Genomic DNA, 22638 nt, shown 5'->3' with positions numbered 1-22638 from the left:
CGGCCCAGAGCCAAGCCCAAAAGCTTGCCTCCTGCGGCCCAGAGCCAAGCCCAAAAGCTTGCCTCCTGCGGCCCAGAGCCAAGCATAAGACCTCCTCCTGCGGCCCAGAGCCAAGCCCAAAAGCTTGCCTCCTGCGGCCCAGAGCCAAGCTAACAGCCGCCAAACCTCCCCACGACCCAGAGCCAAGCCCGAAAGCCCGCCTCCTGCGGCCCAGAGCCAAGCCCGAAAGCCCGCCTCCTGCGGCCCAGAGCCAAGCCCGAAAGCCCGCCTCCTGCGGCCCAGAGCCAAGCCCGAAAGCCCGCCTCCTGCGGCCCAGAGCCAAGCCCGAAAGCCCGCCTCCTGCGGCCCAGAGCCAAGCCCGAAAGCCCGCCTCCTGCGGCCCAGAGCCAAGCCCGAAAGCCCGCCTCCTGCGGCCCAGAGCCAAGCCCGAAAGCCCGCCTCCTGCGGCCCAGAGCCAAGCCCGAAAGCCCGCCTCCTGCGGCCCAGAGCCAAGCCTGAAAGCCCGCCTCCTGCGGCCCAGAGCCAAGCCCGAAAGCCCGCCTCCTGCGGCCCAGAGCCAAGCCCGAAAGCCCGCCTCCTGCGGCCCAGAGCCAAGCCCGAAAGCCCGCCTCCTGCGGCCCAGAGCCAAGCCCGAAAGCCCGCCTCCTGCGGCCCAGAGCCAAGCCCGAAAGCCCGCCTCTGCGGCCCAGAGCCAAGCCCGCCGACCGACCACCCCCTCCTGCGGCCCAGAGCCAAGCTCACAGCCGCCAAACCCCCCCACGGCCCAGAGCCAAGCCCGCCGCCTAGCCCCAAGCAGTTTTTTAAGCAATCAGTGGGGGCCTCAGAACCTGAAAAAATCTGCAAGATATGTAAGGAGGGTAGTATGTTTAAAAACTAAACAATAGGTACACTAACCAGACCTAATGCTTTTGCAAAGCCCCACATTTACCAACAAAGAACTCTGGACCCGAGAGCAGCTGTCTGCAGACACACGCACAATACCCGTCTGCAGACACACGCACAATACTTACAGGCACCATGATCTGTTTACAGCCGGAATTTAAAACCGTTTCCTGCAGCATTTTATCGGAGATGCCACTAAATAGGATATGTCCGGGAGGAAGACTGGCTAAATGGAGATTAAATAAACGTTTAAGTTCATTCATGGTCAGAACATATTGCCTCCTGAACGTGGACTCCACAAACGCCACTAGTTCTTTTGTGACAGGATCCTTCTCCCCGTTCACGGACTCCTTAGAGTTCTCGTCTGTGTGGACACCATTGACCATCCCATTGTTGAAGCTTTCATACGTAGAGGTGTCCATGCTTTCGTCGCTCATCGGCTCCTCTTTGATGTGGACATCGGCCACCACAGTCACGCTGGAGGTCAGCTTGGTCAGTTCTTTCTTCTTCTGTAAATCCTTTTCCAGCCGGGCCTTGTTCTCCTTGGCTTTGGCTCTCGCTAAGTTCAATACTTGGTCCCCGGTGATCACAGTGGATGAAGCTTCTGAATACAAAAGAAAATGTAACAGCAAATGAAGGCGCTGCTCCAGATCAAGAGCTGGTTATAGTCATACAAATCTACTGTCACGTGCATCGATCGGTATACCACTTTATATAATAATGCATCCAATAGGTTCTCTTATCTGGCCAAGCAGAGGACTGATTCTAGGAGACTTGTCCTTCATGGATGGTATGTAAAGGCTGTAATTTTGGATTACTAAATTAAAAAGGAACCTGTCACCAGATTTGTCCCCTATAAGCTGCGGCCACCAATAACCCCTTACGTAAATGCTGTAGACCAATTTATATAACATTAAAAAAAGACTTCTTTATTTGTGCTTTATACTACTTTTATATGTGTATTTGTATGTTTTATACAATACCGGCCTGATTTGCCGCTGATTCTTATGTGCCAGTTGCTGCACAATAAAATATCCTTGCACTGTATAAAAAAAAAAAAAAAAAAAAAAAAAAAAGACATATACTCACCTGCGGGGCGGTCCGATACATCGCTGATCTCTATCCGATGCCTCCTCTCTTCCTTCCATTGCGGTCCTCTTTTCCAGCTCCGTGTGGATGATGCGGTCGTAAGTCATCCACACAGAGTCAGCCATTGCGCTCCCGAGCTCTTCTCTCTGTCTTGCTGCGGGCAGTGCAAAGCACTGTAATGCGTAGGAGCAGGGAAAGGTCACACACTGCCAACGCATGCGCATTTCAATACATTGATCTTCCTTCAGCGGGGCAGAGAGAAGAAGTGCACGTGCACAAGAGCACCGTGGCGGATTCTGAGTGGACGACGTAGGAGGAGTCATCCACAAGGACCTGGAAAGGAAAACGGTGATGGACGGAAGGGAGGAGGCGCCGGACCCGAGAGCAGCGACACCCTTCAGACCGGACGCCCCCTAGGTGAGTATAATAAAAGCTGTCTTATGTTATACAGAGCGGCCTTGGCTCTTACACACAGTATTATTATTATAGCGCCATTTATTCCATGGCGCTTTACAAATGAAAAGCGTATACATAGAAACAACAATCATTAACAGTACAAAACAGACTGGTATAGGAGGAGAGAGGACCCTGCCCGCGAGGGCTCACAGTCTACAGGGAATGGGTGATGGTACAATAGGTGAGGACAGAGCCGGTTGTGCAGTGGTGTACTGGACTGAGGGCTATTGTAGGTTGTAGGCTTCTCGGAAGAGATGGGTCTTCAAGTTCCTCTTGAAGCTTTTCACGGTAGGATAGTCCAATATGCTGGGGTAGACTGTTGCAGAGTATGGGGGAGGCACGGGAGAAATCTTGTATAAGATTGTGGAAAGAAGAGATGAGAGGAGTAGAGAAGGAGATCTTGTGAGGATCTGAGGTTACGTGCAGGTAGGTACCGGGAGACTAGGTCACAGATGTATGGAGGAGATAGGTTGTGGATGGCTTTGTATGTCATGGTTAGTGTTTTGAACTGGAGTTTTTGGGCAGTGGCAAGCCAGTGAAGGGATTCGCAGAGAGGAGAGGCCGGGGAATAGCGAGGGGAGGTGTGGATTAAGTGGGCTGCAGAGTATTCTAGAATGTTGTATATATGGGCTCATTGATAGTGGCCGCAGCCTATAGTGGACAAATCACAGGTTCTCGTTAATAAATCACTGATCGATCACTGCTGTGATCTGTAGCCTGGTCTGGGTTTCCATCTATGGATACCATTGGTGGCTGACGATTCAATCACAGCACCCAAAAGTCACTTTTTTCCCCAAAAAAACTGCTTTCAGTCAGCGCCCGTCATGCTCACTCATGTTATGTCCAGGAACTAATGATCGTAGAAAATTTGCCTACATGGCCATCCAAAATGTTGGCAGTATGGCCCGACTGAGAAAAGAGCCGGCCAGTGCTAAAGGCGAGACCGGAAATTGTACATGTACCATACGCAGGGTATCCCTGGAGGTCATTATTACGGAGGCGTAGCGATATGTCACCTTAGACCAGGGGTCTCAAACACGCGGGCCGCATGCCCCCAGGCCCGTGCCCCTGTTCCCTATCGCGGCTGGTGCAGGGGCCGCAGCCACTGTCTGCACTTTATGTCAGATGAATGTGTTGCTGGTGCTGCGCTCTCGCGCCGGCAATACAATCATCTCACATAAATCACTGACAGTGACACTGCAGCTGCCGCGATAGTGACCGGAGGCACGGGCCTGGGGGGGGGGGGTTGGGTGGGGGGGTCGCACGAAGCAGAGGTGAGGCAGCGGAGGGGGCGCGGGACAGGTGAGAAGAATGGTGTTTGTGCGCGCGTGTGTTTGTGCGCGCGCGTGTTTGTGCGCGCGCGCGTGTGTGTGCGCGCGTTGGACGTTAACCCCTTAGTGACCTATGACGTACTGGGTACATTATGGCTCCCTGGTACTTAAGGACCCGTGACGTACCCAGTATGTCATGGCGAAATCGCAGCCCCGGTGAATACCTTAGATTCGGGGAGGAGGGGACCTCAGGAGGGGTGGTGTCTCCTCCCCGGACCTACGGAGGCTGTGATTGGCTGACGAACGCCGCTCAGCCAATCACAACCACTAATGTTTCAGCCATTGAAAATCGCTGAAACATTGAAATCCAGCCAGGATCAGTGCAGCTATAGCCCTGATCATTGGCTGGAGCTGGGTGACCTGTGTTTCACCCGCCCCCAGCTCTGATTGGAGAGACCGGCCTTGTGACCGATCTCTCCAATCACTGTGGATCTGGGGCCACAGACCACTCCCCTCAGCTTCACTCCGGCGTCTATGGAAGGTGAGTGGAGCTGCTGACCCATTACTACAGGATGGGGACAAAGTGCGCACATTACTATGAGATGGGGATAAGGCTGGAGACATTACTATAGGATTGGGACATTACAAGGATGGGCACAATACTATTGGATGGGGACATTATTACTATAGTATGGGGACATTACTATAGGATAGGGACTAGGATGGGCACATTACTATAGGATGGGGGCAAGGCTGGGGACAGTACTATAGGATGGGGACAAGGTGGGCACAGTACTATAGGATGGGGACAAGGTGGGCACATTACTGTAGGATAGGGACATTACTACAAGGGGATAAGGATGAGAAACATTACTATAGAATAGGGATAATGCTGGGGACATTACTATAGGGTGGGGACAAGGTTGGCACATTACTAAAGGATGGGCACATTACTAAAGGATGGGGACAGTACTATAGGATGGGGACATTGCTACAAGGGGACAAGGATGGGGTACATTACTATAAGATGGGGTAAATTACTATAGGATGGGGACAAGGATGAACACATTACTATAACATGGGGACAAGGATGAACACATTACTGCAAAATGGGGACAAGGATGGGGAACATTAGGATGGGAACAAAGATGAGCACATTACTGTGGGATGGGGACTAGGATGGGGCACATAAATACAAGGGGACAAGGCTGGGGACATTACTATAGGATGGGGACTAGGATGGGCACAGTACTATAGGATGGGGACTAGGATGGGCACAGTACTATAGGATGGGGACTAGGATGGGCACAGTACTATAGGATGGGGACTAGGATGGGCACAGTACTATAGGATGGGGACTAGGATGGGCACAGTACTATAGGATGGGGACTAGGATGGGCACAGTACTATAGGATGGGGACTAGGATGGGCACAGTACTATAGGATGGGGACTAGGATGGGCACAGTACTATAGGATGGGGACATTACTACAGGATGGGGACAAGGTGGGCACATTACTGTAGGATAGGGACATTACTACAAGGGGATAAGGATGGGAAACATTACTATAGAATAGTGATAATGCTGGGGACATTACTATAGGGTGGGGACAAGGTTGGCACATTACTAAAGGATGGGGACAGTACTATAGGATGGGGACATTGCTATAAGGGGACAAGGATGGGGAACATTACTATAAGATGGGGTAAATTACTATAGGATGGGGACAAGGATGAACACATTACTATAACATGGGGACAAGGATGAACACATTACTGCAAAATGGGGACAAGGATGGGGAACATTAGGATGGGAACAAAGATGAGCACATTACTGTGGGATGGGGACTAGGATGGGGCACAAATACAAGGGGACAAAGATGAGCACATTACTGTGGGGATGGGGACTAGGATGGGGCACATTACTACAAGGGGACAAGGATGAGCACATTACTGTGGGATGGGGCACAATACTACAAGGGGACAAGGATGGGCACGTTACAACAATATGGGGAACATTACTAAAAGATGTTGGTCAAAATTTCTATATAGTGCTAATTGTAAGACTATTAGTTACAAGAAAGGGATAAAATATAAAAAAAAAAAAAAAGTGCACCTTTGCTATAATGAACAAGTGAAAATGTTGAAAATCAGTGATCCCAAGGTGTGTAAAAAAAAAATAAAATATATATATATATTATATATGGTACCAATAAAAATGTCACTTTGTCCTGCAAAGAATGCGGCCCCCCAAATTATTTTTTTTCCTCTGTGCGGCCCATACATCCAGCCGAGCTTGAGACCCCTGCCTTAGACCCTGTTCATAACGGTGTCACAGTTTCTGTTCCAAATGCATTACCCGATCTGGCATCCCATGGACACCAATGGGATTCATGAAGGTGCTGGTTGGCAAGTCTGTCTGTCCTTCCAAAGAGAAGACTAATCATTAATGCAAAAATGATGGAATATGTAATGGCACAGATGTGGTGAGCACAGCCCGGGTCAGGCAAATGTCAGCGACACCCTTCACCCGATATACAGCAACACGAGCTAATAAAGCGGGATTACAAATAGAAAATAAAATCCTTAATTAAGCCTGCGCATATCCTCTTACAGGGCTTAGGACCATTCTAATAAAATGCTAGGAGAGGAAGATTATTCCACAGAAGATAATTGCCGGCAAACAATTTATCGAGGAGGAGGAGGAGGAGGGTAGAAATTAGGATAATTGAAAGCAAACGTTTTAGATCCTATTTTCCTTAAATAGATCAATCATGGATCATCAGCCTTCATGGTATCAATGTCTTCAAGGACTAATCCATGAACAGAAGCTCGAGGTTAAAGGGAATCTGTCACCAGGTTTTTGCTCCCCCATATGAGAGCAGCATAATGTAGAGACAGAGACCCTGATTCCAGCGATGTGTCACTTACTGAGCTGTTTGCTGTCATTTTGATAAAAATCACTTTTCCCTGCTGTAGGTTATACAGAGCTCATGAATATGCTGGACTACCTACAGCGCGCCAAATAGTCCTGTAATTATAATCTCCTGCTGATAAATCAGTGATTAGCAACTCAGTAAGTGACATTGCAGGAATCAGGATCTCTGCCCCTACATTATGCTGCTCTCAGATTAGGTGGCAAAAACCCGAAGACAGATTCCCTTTAACATTGAGCAAATCCTCAAGTGTTAATTCAGATAAGAACTTGAAGACAAACCATCCGTTGTAATAAGGCAGAAGTATTGCATGTGGCTACTGGAAAATAATCCAGACATTGGGAACCTACATAGCCCTTGCAAAAATCCAAACCGACACTTGGTGCCATTACCTGAAGACGTTTCCATCTTTTTAGACATCGCATCTTCTGTCGACAAACTGAACACTTTATCTAACCTGCAAAAGAGACAGATATAATAATGGATGAAATGTAAATGAAGCCTCCGAGCGGTCAGAAGATCACAGTACCTGCAGGATCCTCTCTGTATGGGAGATCCTAAGACCCACCACCATGGCTTGCATTACACAACTCACATTATAGGATTTTAACTTAACAAATGGTCTAATGTCCCGTAATTTCACACATGTAAGGCTAAGTTCACACATCCTGTGTTTTGCATCAGTCACAATCCGTAGCCTTGAGGAATTACGGAATCCTGCAAAATATTTTGCAGGAATCCTGTATTTCCCCATAGACTTCTATTAGTGACGGATTGCGACTGATGACCCTGCGTTGCATCCGCTGCGTCGCGGTCCGTCGTTTTTGACTGACCGCCGAGCGGGGAGCAACGCAGAATGTAACGTTTTTCGGGCCGTCAAAATTAACGCGCCGCGCAGGAATCCGTCGCCATCCGTCAAGCTTGTAATGCATGTCTATGGTGCTGGATTCCGTCGTAATCCGTCTTACAACGGAATCCAGCGCAGGATTCCGTCATGCTCTACTGAGCATGCCCAGCATGCTTGGCACGCCCACTGGGCTGTCCCAAACACAGACGGATCATGACTGATCCGTCAAAAAACGGACGCACAGCGGATGTAACGGACGCAACTGATCCGTTTTTTCACAGGATTCCTGTGAAAGGAATCCTGTGAAAAACACATCAGTTGCATCAGTTGACATCTTGAAAATGACTGATCCGTTGCTGACGGACCTGACGGATTGAAAACACAGGATGTGTGAACTTAGCCTTACCTGATCTCGTACATTACAGTCCAGGTATACACATTGTCTGCACAGCTGCAATAGTGATAGCACCGCCAATCCCAAATTTAAATAGTGACTGCCCACCTCTGGGGTCATTTTTATTTCACTTAAAGGGGTTATCAAGTACTTTAGACAACCCCTTCTCATTCCCCATGTTTGGCCCTGTTAAAATACATAAAAAAAAAAATAAAAAAAAGCTTACACTCACCTCCCGTGCCATAGCACAGCTGTTCCAGTGGTAAAATGGCACGGGAGGGGAGTATAGGCTTTTTATAATTTGTGGGAGGCAAATATAGGGAATGAGACGGGATTGTACTAGTAGTGGGCAACCCCTTTAACCCCTTCAAAACCTGTTGATTTTCAGTTTTTCCTCCCCCTGTTACAAGAGCCATAACTTTTATTTTTGTTGTCAATATTGCCATATCAGGGCTTGTTTTTGTACTTTAGAACAACACTATTCTTTCTGCCACATATTGTACTGGCAAAAGGGGGGGGGGGGGGGGGAATATCTAAGTGCGGTGAGAATGCAAAAAAAATAAACAAATAAGTAAAAAATCCATGATTGTTTGGGGTTTTTCCATTTTCCGCGCTCACTATATGGTAAAAGTGACCGGGCAGTATGATTCCCCAGGTCAGTACGAGCTCATAAAAATAAAACTATACATGTTTGGTATCTAAGTGGTGAAAAAAATTCACATACATATATACATACATACACACATTATATTATATTATATTATATTATATTATATTATATTATATTATATTATTATATATATATATATATATATATATATATATATATATATATATATATATATATATATATATATATATATATATATATATATATATATATATATACATATACACACATATATACACATATATACACATACACATGCACACATACACACATATATATATTTAGATACACACACATACATACAATGTTTTGATCACCTGTTATTGCATTGTAATGCTATGTTGCAGAGACGTTTCATTTTTTTTTTTCTTACTGTCCTTTAGCGATAAGATTCATTGATTTTATATTTTGATACATCTGGCATTTCTGAACATGGTGATACCAAATATGTGTAATTTTCTTTTTATTATTATTGTTTTAGTTTCAATAGGGCAAAAGGAGGGAGATTTGAACTTAAGGGTTTTTATATTTTTTCATGTATTATTAATCCCCTTAGCGGATTTATGCCTGTATTATCTGATCACGTCTGCTGTTCGGTGCGATGCTTCAGCACCGCTCTGTACAGCAGAAATATTGTGTTCCTGCGAGTGCTGGCGCTCTGCCGCCATTCACAGAAAATCAATCATGACAGCGACTGGGGTAATCACCGGACACAGTGCTGTCCTGACAACCCATCGACACTCCAGGATCGTGTCACGGGGCCGCTGGTGGTGTCGGGAAACGGCGCGATCCTCGCCAGTACGCAATCTAACTAGTCTGTTAGCTGCATGTCTCTGGGACAGATCCTAGGTCGCATCTATCCCACATTAACCCCTTAATGACCTTTGACGTACTGTGTACGTCACGGTGACATGGTGCTAAACGACCCATAACGTACCCAGTACGTCATGACGAAATCGCGGTCCCGGAGCCCCGGGGAGTCCAATTTCTTTGATTAAACGGTAGATTCGGGAAGGAGGGGACCTCTGCCTGACCTCAGGAGGGGTGGTGCCTCCTCCCCGAACGTACAGAGGCTGTGATTGGCTGACAAACGCCGCTCAGCCAATTACAGTCACTGTAATGTTCCAGCCATTGAAAATGGCTGGAACATTTAAATCCAGCCCTGATCAGTGCTGCTGTAGCACTGGCCATTGGCTGGAGCTGGGTGATCGGTGCTTCACCCGCCCCCAGCTCTGATTGGAGAGACCGGTCTTGTGACCGCTCTCTCCAATCAATGTGGATCTGCGGCCTGTGACCGTCCCTGGAAGCCGAGGAGAGCGGTCTCTGCGGGTGCCCATCGGTAAGTTGCCGCCCGCCCCTGTCCCCGATCGCCCTGCCAGCCCCGCCGCTGTCTCCGATCGCCCCCGCCGCTGTCTCCGATCGCCCCGCCCGCCCCCGCCGCTGTCTCCGATCGCCCCGCCCGCCACCGCCAGCCCCACCGCTGCTCCCGATCCACCGCTGTCCCCGCCGCCACACTCGCGATCCACCGCTGTCTCCGCCGCCACGCTTGCCACTGTCCCCGCCGCTGCTCCGGATCCACCGCTGTCCCCGCCGCCACTGTCCCCACCGCTGCTCCGGATCCACCGCTGTCCCCGCCGCCACGCTCGCCACTGTCCCCACCGCTGCTCCGGATCCACCGCTGTCCCCGCCGCCACGCTCGCCACTGTCCCCACCGCTGCTCCTGATCCACCGCTGTCCCTGCCGCTGCTCCGGACCCACCGCTGTCCCCGTCGCCACACTCGCCACTGTCCCCGCCGCTGCTCCGGATCCACCGCGCTGTCCCCGCCGCCACGCTCGCCACTGTCCCCGCCACCGCTCCCGATCCACCGCTGTCCCCGCCGCCACGCTCGCCACTGTCCCCGCCGCCGTCGCACCCACCTTTTTCAGCCACTGCTGCCCCCGAATCGGCCCCCACTGTTCCCGATCGGCGGCCGCCGCCTCCTTCATCGGCTGCCCCTTCTCCATCGCCACTACACCTCCTATCCCTCCATGTGCTGCAAGCCACCCTCCCCCCACATGTGTGTTTTTTAGTTTACAAAATGGGGTCAATTGTGGGGGAGCTCCATTGTTTAGGCACTTCAGGGGGGTCTCCAAACGCAACATGGCGTCCGCTAATAATTCCAACCAATTTTGCTGTGAAATGGTGCTCCTTGCCTTCCGAGTCCTGCTGTGTGCCCAAACATTTGATTTCCACCACATATGGGGTTATCTGCGTACTCAGGAGAAAATGCACAATACATTTTATGGTGCATTTTTTCCTGATACCCTTGTGATAAAAAAGCTACCTGGTTGAAGCAACAGTTTTGTGGTAAAAAAAAATTTTTTTCTTTTCACGGCTCAACGTTATAAACTTCTGTGAAGCCCCCAGGGGTTCAAAGTGCACATCAAACATCTAGAAAAAATAGTTGAGGGCTCTAGTTTCCAAAATGGGGTCACTTATGGGGGAGCTCCATTGTTTAGGCACCTCAGGGAGTCTTCAAACCCGTCATGGCGTCCGCTAATGAGTGCAGCTAATTTTGCACTCAAAAGTTCAAATGGCGCTCCTTGCCTTCCGAGTCCTGCCGTGTGCCCAAACATTTGATTTCCACCACATATGGGGTATCTGCGTACTCAGGAGAAAATGCACGATACATTTTATGATGCATTTTTCCTGATACCCTTGTGAAAATACAAATTTTTATGGCTAAAGTAACATTTTTGTGTTAAAAAAAAAAGAGAATTTTGTTTACTTACCGTAAATTCTTTTTCTTATAGTTCCGACATGGGAGACCCAGACAATGGGTGTATAGCTTCTGCCTCCGGAGGACACACAAAGTACTACACTCAAACGTGTAGCTCCTCCCTCCTAGCATATACACCCCCTGGTAGCCAGTCCTAGCCAGTTTAGTGCAAAAGCTGAAGGAGGACATCCACCCACAAGTAGAGATAGAGTAAAACCCGGAATAATCGGAATCTCTGTCTACAACAACAGCCGGTGATAACACACGGAACAAGAAACCTGCCAACAGGCAACAGGGAGGGTGCTGGGTCTCCCATGTCGGAACTATAAGAAAAAGAATTTACGGTAAGTAAACAAAATTCTCTTTTTCTTCATCGTTCCTTATGGGAGACCCAGACAATGGGACGTTCCAAAGCAGTCCATGGGTGGGAAATAAACAGAAACTGAGAAGTAGGCGAAACCTAACTTCACAAATGGGCGACAGCCGCCTGAAGGATGCGTCTGCTCAAGCTCGCATCTGCCGAAGCATGAGCATGCACTTGGTAGTGCTATGAAAAAGTATGCAAACTAGACCAAGTGGCAGTCTGACAGACCTGCTGAGCCGTGGCCTAGGCCTGAAGCCTAAGAGGCACCAACAGCTCTGGTCAAGTGTGCCTTGATCCCCGACGGGAGAGGCACTTGAGTACAATGGTAGGTATCGGAAATGGCCGACCTAAACCAATCGAGCCAGGGTCGGCTTAAATGCCGAGAGGCCCTTACGCTGACCAGTGGTCAGCACAAAAGAGAGGTGCACCGCCTAGGAACAGCGGTGCGAGACACATAGATCCGGAGCACCCGCACCAGATCCAGAGTATGCAACGCCTCTTCAAGGCGATGAATAGGAGCCGGACAAAAGGAAGGCAGGGAAAATGCCCCGGTTAAGGTGGAAGCAGCAACAACCTTAGGGAGAAAATCCGGAGTCGGACGGAGAACCACCTTGTCTTGATGAAAAACCAAAAAGGGGGGACTCCGAAGAGAGTGCAGCCAAAACAGAGACTCTCTTGAGGGAAGTAATGGCCACTAGAAAGACCACTTTCTATGAAAAACTAAACAAAGAAACCTCCCTAAGAGGCTCAAAGGGGGGTTTCCAAAAACCGTGAGGACCGAAATAAGGTCCCAGGGCTCCAAAGGCCGCCGGTAAGGCGGAATGATGTGAGATGCGCCCTGCATGAAGGAACGCACCTGAGCTAGCCGGGCAATACGCCGCTGGTACAACACTGACAGAGCCGAGACCTATCCCTTAAGGGAATTGAGGGATAGTCCTAGCTGCAGACCGGACTGTAGAAGGAACAGGAGGGTCAGCAAGGCCAAAAGGCCAAAGGATACTTCCGAGCTCGAGTCATAGTGGAGATGACTTCAGGAGGGATACCAGAAGTTGTCAAGATCCATGACTCAAAAGCCACGCCGTCAATCTGAGAGCCGCAGATTCTGGCGGAAAAGACGGACCTCGTGAGAGGAACAGTCCGGGAGATGCCATGGCACCTCTACGGACAGACGGAGCAGGTCAGGGTACCAAGCCTGCCTGGGTCAGTCTGGAGTAATGAGAATGACCCGACGGCCCTCCTTTCTGATCTTGACTCTGGGCAAGAACTAGAGGATGAAACACATAAGACATACGAAACTGGGACCAAACTTGAACCAGTGCGTCTGCCGCAAAAACCTGAGGATCGTGGAGCCACGGTTTGACGGCTGAGACAATCTGCCTCCCAGCTTTCCACATCTGGGATGTGGGCTGCGGATATGGTGGACTAGGAGTCCTCCGTCCACAGAAGAATGCGATGAACCTCCAACAGTGATGTCCCGCCCTGGAGGTTGATGTAGGCAAACGCTGTAGCGTTGTCTGACTGGACTCGAATGTGCCTGGCCGTCAACAGATGACGAAAAGGCTTGGAGAGCTAGAAACACAGCTCTGAATTCCAGCACATTGATCCAGAGGGCTGATTCGGACAGAGTCCAAGTGCCCTGCGCTCCAAGGTGGAGATATACTGCTCCCCAGCCGGATAGACTAGCATCTTGGTGAGGATCACCCGGGACGGAGCCAGGAAGGAGCGTCCCTGAGACAGAGGGGCCGAAGCCACCAGTGAAACGAGCCCCTGGTCTGTGGCGAATCCACCACTCCGTGGAAGGAGGGAGTCCGCTTGTTCCAACAGCGGAAAGAAGGGAATTTTGTTTACTTACCGTAAATTCCTTTTCTTCTAGCTCCAATTGGGAGACCCAGACAATTGGGTGTATAGCTTCTGCCTCCGGAGGCCACACAAAGTATTACACTTAAAAGTGTAAACCCCTCCCCTCTGCTATACACCCTCCCGTGCATCACGGGCTCCTCAGTTTTGGTGCAAAAGCAGGAAGGAGGAAACTTATAAATTGGTCTAAGGTAACTTCAATCCGAAGGATGTTCGGAGAACTGAAACCATAACCAAGAACAATTCAATCTGAACAACATGTGTACACAAAGAACTAACAGCCCGAAGGGAACAGGGGCGGGTGCTGGGTCTCCCAATTGGAGCTAGAAGAAAAGGAATTTACGGTAAGTAAACAAAATTCCCTTCTTCTTTGTCGCTCCATTGGGAGACCCAGACAATTGGGACGTCCAAAAGCAGTCCCTGGGTGGGTAAAAGAATACCTCGGTAAAAAGAGCCGTAAAACGGCTCCTTCCTACAGGTGGGCAACCGCCGCCTGAAGGACTCGCCTACCTAAGCTGGCATCTGCCGAGCGTAGGTATGCACTAGATAGTGCTTCGTGAAAGCGTGCAGACTCAACCAGGTAGTCGTCTGACACACCTGCTGAGCCGTAGCCTGGTGCAGCAACGCCCAGGACGCACCCACGGCTCTGGCAGAATGGGCCTTCAGCCCCGAAGGAACCGGAAGCCCAGCAGAACGGTAGGCTTCAAGAATTGGTTCCTTGATCCACCGAGCCAAGTTGACTTGGGAGCTTGTGACCCTTTACGCTGGCCAGCGACAAGGACAAAGAGTGCATCCGAGCGGCGCAGGGGCGCCGTACGGGAAATGTAGAGTCTGAGTGCTCTCACCAGACCTAACAAGTGCCAATCCTTTTCACGTTGGTGAACCGGATGAGGACAAAAAGAAGGTAAGAAGATATCCTGATTGAGATGAACAGAGGATACCACCTTCGGGGGAAATTCCGGAACCGGACGCAGAACCACCTTGTTCTGGTGAAACACCAGGAAGGGGGGCTTTGCATGACATCGCTGCTATGTCAGACACTCTGCGGAGTGACGTGACTGCCACTAGGAAGACCACCTTCTGCGAAAGGCGTGAAAGAGAATATCCCTCATTGGCTCGAAGGGTGGTTTCCGAAGAGCCGGTATCACCCTGTTCCGATCCCAGGGTTCTAGCCGACGCTTGTAAGGAGGGACTATGTGGCAAACCCCCTGCAGGAACGTGCGTACCTGAGGGAGTCTGGCTAGACGCTTCTGAACAAAAAAACACAAAAAAGCGCCGAAACTTGTCCCTTAAGGGAACCGAGAGACAACCCCTTTTCCATTCCGGATTGAAGGAAGGACAGAAAGTGGGCAAGGTGAATGGCCAGAGAGTAAAACTGATCAGAGCACCAGGATAAGAAAATCTTCCACGTCCTGTGGTAGATCTTGGCGGACGTTGGTTTCCTGGCCTGTCTCATAGTGGCAATGACCTCTTGAGATAACTCTGAAGACGCTAGGATCCAGGATTCAATGGCTACGCAGTCAGGTTGAGGGCCGCAGAATTCAGATGGAAAAAACGGCCCTTGAGACAGCAAGTCTGGCCGGTCTGGTAGTGTCCACGGTTAGCCTACCGTGAGATGCCACATGTCCGGGTACCACGACCTCCTCGGCCAGCGAGGATGGCGCGGCGGCAGTCGGATCTGATCTTGCGTAACACTCTGGGCAGCATCGCCAGAGGGGAAAATACGTGAGGCAGTGGAAACTGCGACCAATCCTGAACTAATGCGTCTGCCGCCAGAGCTCTGTGATCTTGAGAACGTGCCATGAATGCCGGGACCTTGTTGTTGTGCCGGGACGTCAATAGGTCGACGTCCAGCTTCCCCAGCGGCAACAAATCTCTGAAACACGTCCGGTCGAAGAGACCATTCCCTGTGTCCATGCCCTGGCGACTGAGAAAGTCTGCTTCCCAGTTTTCTACGCCCGGGATGTGAGCTGCGGAGATGGTGGAGGCTGTGGCTTCCACCCACAGCAGAATCCGCCGGACTTGCTGGAAGGCTTGCCGACTGCTTGTGCCGCCTTGGCGGTTGATGTATGCCACCGCCGTGGCGTAGTCCGACTGAATTCGGATCTGCCTATCTTCCAGCCATGGCTGGAACGCTTTTAGGGCTAGACACTGCCCTTCCCTCCAGAACATTGATCTGTAGGGAGGACTCTGCTGAGTACATGTACCCTGAGCCCTGTGGCGGAGGAAGACCCCCTGACAGACTCGCGTCCGCCGTGACCACAGCCCAGGATGTGGGCAGGAAGGACTTTTCCTTCGAGAAGAAGTGGGAAGAAGCCGCCACTGAAGGGAGGCCTTGGCTGCCCGAGAAGGAGCAACGTTCCTGTCGAGGGACGCTGTCCCATTTGTGGAGAAAGTCCCATTGAAGTGGGCGCAGATGAATCTGCGCAAACGGAGCTGCCTCCATTGCTGCCACCAACTTCTCTAGGAAATGCATGAGGCGCCTCAAAGGGTGTGACTGGGCTCGAAGGAGCGATTGCACCCCTGTCTGTAGTGAACGCTGTTTGTCCAGCGGAAGCTTCACTATCGCTGATAGAGTATGAAACTCCATGCCGAGATATGTCAGTGATTGTGCCGGTGTCAATTTTGACTTTGGGAAAATTGATGAACCACCCGAATCTCTGGAGAGTCTCTAGAACAATGTTCAGGCTGTGATGCCATGCCACCCGAGAGGGGGCCTTGACCAGTACATTGCCTGAGATAGGAGGACCGCTAGGCGCAGCGCAGGAAGCGCTGATATTCTGGTACAATCGGCACGTAGAGATAAGTATCCCTGATGTCGATTGACGCTAAGAAGCCTCCTTGGGCCATCAAGGGCGATGGCAAGCGGAGAAATTCCATCCGGAACCGTCAGGTTCCCTGTCCGTTGAGCAGTGTGAAGTCCAGAACGGGCCGGAGTGATCCGTCCTATCTGGTACCACGAACAAGCTGGAGTAAAAAGCCGCGACTACGTTCTTGAAGGGGAACGAGGATCGCAACTCCTCCTGCTTTTGGAGTGTTCACCGCCTGGAAACGTGCCTCGGCTCGCTCGGGGGACGGAGATGCTCTGAAGCAACGAGTCGGAGGACGAGAACTGAGCTCTATCCTGTGACCGTAAGACAGAATGCCTCCTACATCGGTCTTGGCCATGTGGGGACCACTCCCCTGACCTGGATGCAGAAAAGGTTCTCTGTGCACGGCGGAGGATGAAAATACCACCGCCTGAAACGTCAAAGACGCTAATTGCGGAGCACCGGAAGACCGCATTGATCTCAGACAGAGCAGCTGAGATAGCCTGGAGTGCCCACCCCTGCAAAGGCTGGGGCAACGGACGCGCCTATGGCTTCATAGATGGATCTCATTAGGAGTTCTATCTGTCTGTCCGTGGCATTCTTGAGCGTGGACTCGCCAGCCACTGCTACTACTGATCTAGCCGCCAGTCAAGAGGCTGGAGGGCACCTTATGACACTGAGCCCAAGCCTTAACAACGTCAGAGGGGAAGGGACAACGTGTGTTATAAGGCGTTCAGTAAAACGCTTGTCCGGGAAGGTGTGCTTCTGGACAGTATCTGTGAAGCCTTAAGAGCCACGTCCGGACAGAGTCCTGGGTTGCGACCTCCGCCCCATCCTCTAGAGGGTCCTCAAGCTGAGACCCTTGGAGAAGTCGGGGAACATTCCAAGCAAGGCTGCTTAGCCGGACTGGGACTGCGGTTCGTGCTGGAGTACCCCACGTCATAACTAGAGGCCACCCCAGGAACACGCTTCGTCGCAGACCGAAAGAGGCCTGGGGCGATCCCGCAGTGCCCGGGGCCTGTGTAAGGGGCCGGTCTGGACTGCACACTCCTAGTCTCTTAGCCGACCATTTGTCCATAGCCTGAGACATGGATAGTGAAAATGGCCCAGAGAGTTTCTCAGCAAAAACTGCAACTCTGTCCCTGCCGCCTGGACAGGGAACGCCGGCGGAGCTCAACCAGTGCCCCCGTCTCCGGCTGAGCGAGTGCCACATGGCCCGAGCAATGTTCACAGTGACCACTGAGGATACATATGTACAGCCGAACTGTGAAACTGCATACAAACATTATATATCCATATATACAGTTCATCACATATACAGTTCATCACTCTAGGGGGCCCAGCATCGAGAAGAAACCCCCTGGTGTACCGACCCTGAAGCAGTATGTGCTGCTGAAAATATGGCTGTCGGCGTATACAGTGGAGGGGGGAGCCGTGGACATAACCCCAAAAGTGCGGGAATCTGGTACCCTGAGTGAAAAGTGAGGGGGGCGGAGGACACCAAGTGTGCTCCAGCCCTCACTGCTAGCCTCCGACTGACCGTCCCGCCCTTCCCCCTGACTGGCAGGGCCAGGGACGGGAGTTTAAGGCGCTAGGCCGCAAAAGCCGGGAGCTAAAGTTACAGACCGCGGCCGGCAAGCAGGCGCGGTTGGCGCGGTGGTCGCCAAGTCTGAGGCCAAGGTGCTCTCTGCACCGTCCCCAAGGGGACACTGAGTAACTTGCGGGGATCAGCGTGCTTAGTGAGGGGGGCGGAGGACAGCGAAGTGTGCTCCGGCCCTCACTGTCGGCGTCAGCCCGACTGTGTCGCCCTTCCCCCTGACTGGCAGGTCCGGGGGCGGTTTAATGATTGAACAGTGCCCGGGCTGAATCACCAGCCTGGACTGTACGGCTTCTCCAGTAGTAGCCAAAAATGCACAGTGCGACCATACAGTGTAAATCAAGCATACAAGCATATATATATATATTACACTTCGGCACTCAGTGGGGCCAGCACCTCAAGTGCTGCTTACCGACCGCACAAGCGGTTGTGTGATCACCAGAATCCCTGCCTAGGCCTCCCAGTGTTGTCTCTCCTCTCCAGCGTCAGAATTGCTGACAGGAATGGCTGCCGGCGTTCTGTGGGGAGGAGGGGGCCGTGGGCGTGCCCTAGAAAGTGCGGGAATCTAGTGCCCCACTGTGCTGAGTGAGGGGAGAGGAGGATACAGAGTATGCTCCAGCCCTCAGCACTGACGTCTTGTGCAGCGTCCCGCCCTTCCCCTGACTGGCAGGCCTGTGGGCGGGAATAAGCGAAACTAGGCCGCAAAAGCCGGGGACTAAAGTTATAAGCGCGGCCGGCATATAAGCGCGGCCGGCGCGGTAGTCCCCGGCGCACTAACACACCCAGCAGTGCTGCAGTGTGTATGGCACAAGCGCTCCATGCGCGGTCCCCACGGGGACACAGAGTACCTCACAGTAGCAGGGCCTTGTCCCTGATGATACTCGGCTCCTATCCAGCAGATTCCCCAGGGGCTGCGGAGGGAGCACGGTCCCAGTGCCTGGAGACCGATTAGGATCCCACTTCACCCAGAGCCCTATAGGGATGGGGAAGGAAAACAGCATGTGGCTCCTGCCTATGTACCCGCAATGGGTACCTCAACCTTAACAACACCGCCGACCAGAGTGGGGTGAGAAGGGAGCATGCTGGGGGCCCAATATGGGCCCTCTTTTCTTCCATCCGACCTAGTCAGCAGCTGCTGCTGACTAAGATGTGGAGCTATGCGTGGATGTCAGCCTCCTTCGCACAAAGCATGAAAACTGAGGAGCCCGTGATGCACGGGAGGGTGTATAGCAGAGGGGAGGGGTTTACACTTTTAAGTGTAATACTTTGTGTGGCCTCCGGAGGCAGAAGCTATACACCCAATTGTCTGGGTCTCCCAATGGAGCGACAAAGAAATATCCAGCCGCAGAGGACGCAGATGGAACTGGGCAAGGGAATCGCTTCCGTTGACACCACCAACTGATCCAGCACCTGTATTAGGTGCCTGATGGAACCACGTCGACCGCCAGCGGAGGGACTGCTGTTTGACTAAGGGCAGCTTCACAAGTGCCGACAGAGTCTCGAATTGCGTCCCTGGGTATGTGAACTTCTGGGTCGAAGTCAGAGTGGACTTGGACAGAAGACAAACCACCCGAATTGGTCAGAGTGGCGAGAGTGAGCGAGGCACTCCGCCAACAGTCTGCACTGGCTGAAGCCCAGACTAGAAGGCTGTCTAGGATAAAAGGATCGCTGCCAACCCCAAGGGGTGCAGGACCGCAATCACAGCTGCCCCGACTTTGAGAATACTCGAGGGGCCGTGGCTAACCCCAAGGGAAGAACCATGAATTGGACCACTCTGATTGTAAAACGTAGCCAACGCTGGTTGGAACTGAGATTGGCACATGCAGATAGGCATATCTGATGTCGATGGATGCTAGGGAATCTCTTTAGGTCAACGATTGACCGCAGAGACTCCATGCAAAAACGCCGCACCTGAACATGCTTGAGAAGCTTGAGATCCAGGTCGGAAGGCACCGCCCTCCTCGGGTACTAGGAATAGATTTAAGCAGAAATCTCAGAACCGTTCCCAGTCGGGAACCGGTACAATTACTCCAGTGGCCTGCAAGAATGCCCCAGCCTGTGAGAAGGCGGCGGCCTTGGAGCAGGGGGGAGTTGACAGAAAAAATCTGTTTGGCGGGCTGGATAGAATCCTATCCTGTAGCCGTGGGAGATGGTATCTCGCACCCCCTGATCGGAGACGTGTTAAAAGAAGGGAATTTTGTTTACTTACCGTAAATTCCTTTTCTTCTAGCTCCAATTGGGAGACCCAGACAATTGGGTGTATAGCTATTGCCTCTGGAGGCCACACAAAGTATTACACTTAAAAGTGTAAGGCCCCTCCCCTTCTGGCTATACACCCCCAGTGGGATCACTGGCTCACCAGTTTTAGTGCCAAAGCAAGAAGGAGGAAAGCCAATAACTGGTTTAAAGACCAATTCAATCCGAGGAAACATCGGAGAACCGAACCATACCACATGAACAACATGTGTACCCGAAAAAACAGAAAAACCCCGAGAAAACAGGGCGGGTGCTGGGTCTCCCAATTGGAGCTAGAAGAAAAGGAATTTACGGTAAGTAAACAAAATTCCCTTCTTCTTTGTCGCTCCATTGGGAGACCCAGACAATTGGGATGTCCAAAAGCAATCCCTGGGTGGGTAAAAGAATACCTCATGATAGGGCCGTCAAACGGCCCTCTCCTACAGGTGGCCAACCGCCGCCTGAATGACTTATCTACCTAGGCTGGCGTCTGCCGAAGCGTAGGTATGCATCTGATAATGCTTGGTAAAAGTAAGTAGACTCGACCAGGTGGGTGCCTGACACACCTGCTGAGCCGTAGCCTGGTGCCGTAATGCCCAGGATGCACCCACGGCTCTGGTAGAATGGGCCTTCGGCCTTGAGAGAACCAGAAGCCCAGTAGAACTGTAGGTTTCAAGAATTGGTTCCTCGAGCCCCCGAGCAAGGGTGGATCTGGAAGCTTGCGACTGTTTACGCCGACCAGCGACAAGGACAAAGAGTGCATCCGGGTGGCGCAGGAGCGCCATGCGGGAAGTAGAACCTGAGTGCTCTCACCAGAACCAACAGATGCAAATCTTTCTGAAATTGATGGACTGGACGAGGACACAAAGAAGGTGAGGTGATATCCTGATTGATATGAAAATGGGATACCACCTTAGGGAGAAATTCCGGAACCGGACGCAGAACTACCCTGTCCTGGTGAAGGACCAGGAAGGGAGTTTGTATGAGAGCGTTGCTAGCTCGGAAACTCTCCTAAGAGACGAGACCGTTACTAGAAGGCCACTTCCCGTGAAAAACGGGAAGGGAGACATCCTTCAAAGGCTCGAAAGGCGGCATCTGGAGAGCAATTAGAACCTTGTTCAGATCTCAGGGCTCTAACGGCCGCTTGTACGGAGTGCTGAGAAGACAAACTCCCCGTAGGAACGTGCGTACCTGAGGAAGTCGTCGTTTCTGAAAAAATACAGATAGCGCTGAGACTTGTCCCTAAAGGGAACTGAGCGACAACCCATTTTCCTACCTAGATTGCAGGAAGGAAGGAAACATAGACGATGCAACCGGCCAGGGAGAAACACCCTGCGCCGAGCACCGAGATAAGAACATCTTCCACGTCCTGTGGTCAATCTTGGCGGACGTTGGTATGCTAGCCTGTCTCATGGTGGCAACCACGTCCTGAGGTAATCCTGACGACACTAGGTTCCAGGACTCAATGCCACACCATCCGGTTGAGGGCCGTAGAATTCAAATGGAAGAATGGCCCTTGAGACAGCCAGTCTGATTGGTCTGGTAGTGCCCCCGGTTAGCCTACCGTGAGGCACCACAGAACCGAGTACCACAACATCCTCGGCCAATTTGTAGCGACGAGGATGGCGCGGCCGCAGTCGGTCTTGATCTAGCGCAGTACTCTGGGCAACAATGCCAGAGGTGGCACCTAAGGTAGCTGGAACTGCGACCAATGCTGAACTAAGGCGTTTGCCGCCAGAGCTCGATGATTGTGAAACCGTGCCATGAAGCTGGCACATTGTTGTTGTGCCGTGACGCCATTAGATCGACGTCCGGCCTCTGTCAGCGGCGCTAGATCTCCTGAAACCCGTCCGGGTGAGGAGACCATACTCTTTCGGCCACACCTCAGCGACTTAGGAAGTCAGCTTCCTAGTTTCCACACTTGGGATGTGAATTGTGGATATGGTGGATGCCGTGTCTTCCACCCACATCAGAACCTGCCGGACTTCCTGGAAGGCTTGCCGGTTGCGCGTTCTTCCTTGGTGGTTGATGTATGCCACCGCTGTGGAGCTGTCCGACTGAAGTCGGATATGCTTGCTTTCCAGCCGCTGTTGGAAGGATTGTAGGGCAAGATACACTGCTCTGTGTTCAAGAACATTGATCTGAAGAGTGGACTCTTGCTGAGTCCACGTACCCTGAGCGCTGTAGTGGAGAAAAACTGCTCCCCACCCTGATAGACTCGCGTCTGTCGTAACTATCGCCCAGGACGGGGATAGGAAGGACCTTCTTTTTGACCAAGAGGTGAGAAGAAGCCACCACCGTAGAGATTCCTTGGCCGCCTGAGAAAGAACGACGACTCTGTTGAGGGACGTCGACTCCTCGTCCCATTGGCGGAGAATGTCCCATTGTAGTGGACGCAGTAAAACTGCGCGAAAGGAACTGCCTCCATTGCTACCATCTTACGTAGGAAGTGCATGAGGCGTCTCAATGTGT

General features: G+C 51.6%; 1 protein-coding gene across 1 annotated transcript in view; it reads right to left on the bottom strand.

The window, feature by feature from the left end:
* POLR3E (RNA polymerase III subunit E) overlaps window positions 1-22638 on the bottom strand; it is a 189131-nt gene that overhangs the window by 24178 nt on the left and 142315 nt on the right. Inside the window, exons 17-18 of the mRNA XM_075318009.1 lie at window positions 7026-7090; window positions 1011-1486 (exon numbers count right to left, since the gene is read on the bottom strand). Coding sequence (XP_075174124.1) covers window positions 1011-1486; window positions 7026-7090 — 541 coding nt within the window. The remainder of the gene's footprint in view (window positions 1-1010; window positions 1487-7025; window positions 7091-22638) is intronic.

Source organism: Anomaloglossus baeobatrachus, chromosome 7, assembly GCF_048569485.1.
Source record: "Anomaloglossus baeobatrachus isolate aAnoBae1 chromosome 7, aAnoBae1.hap1, whole genome shotgun sequence".
NCBI lineage: Eukaryota > Metazoa > Chordata > Amphibia > Anura > Aromobatidae > Anomaloglossus > Anomaloglossus baeobatrachus.
This window is presented reverse-complemented; position numbering and strand designations above follow the sequence as displayed.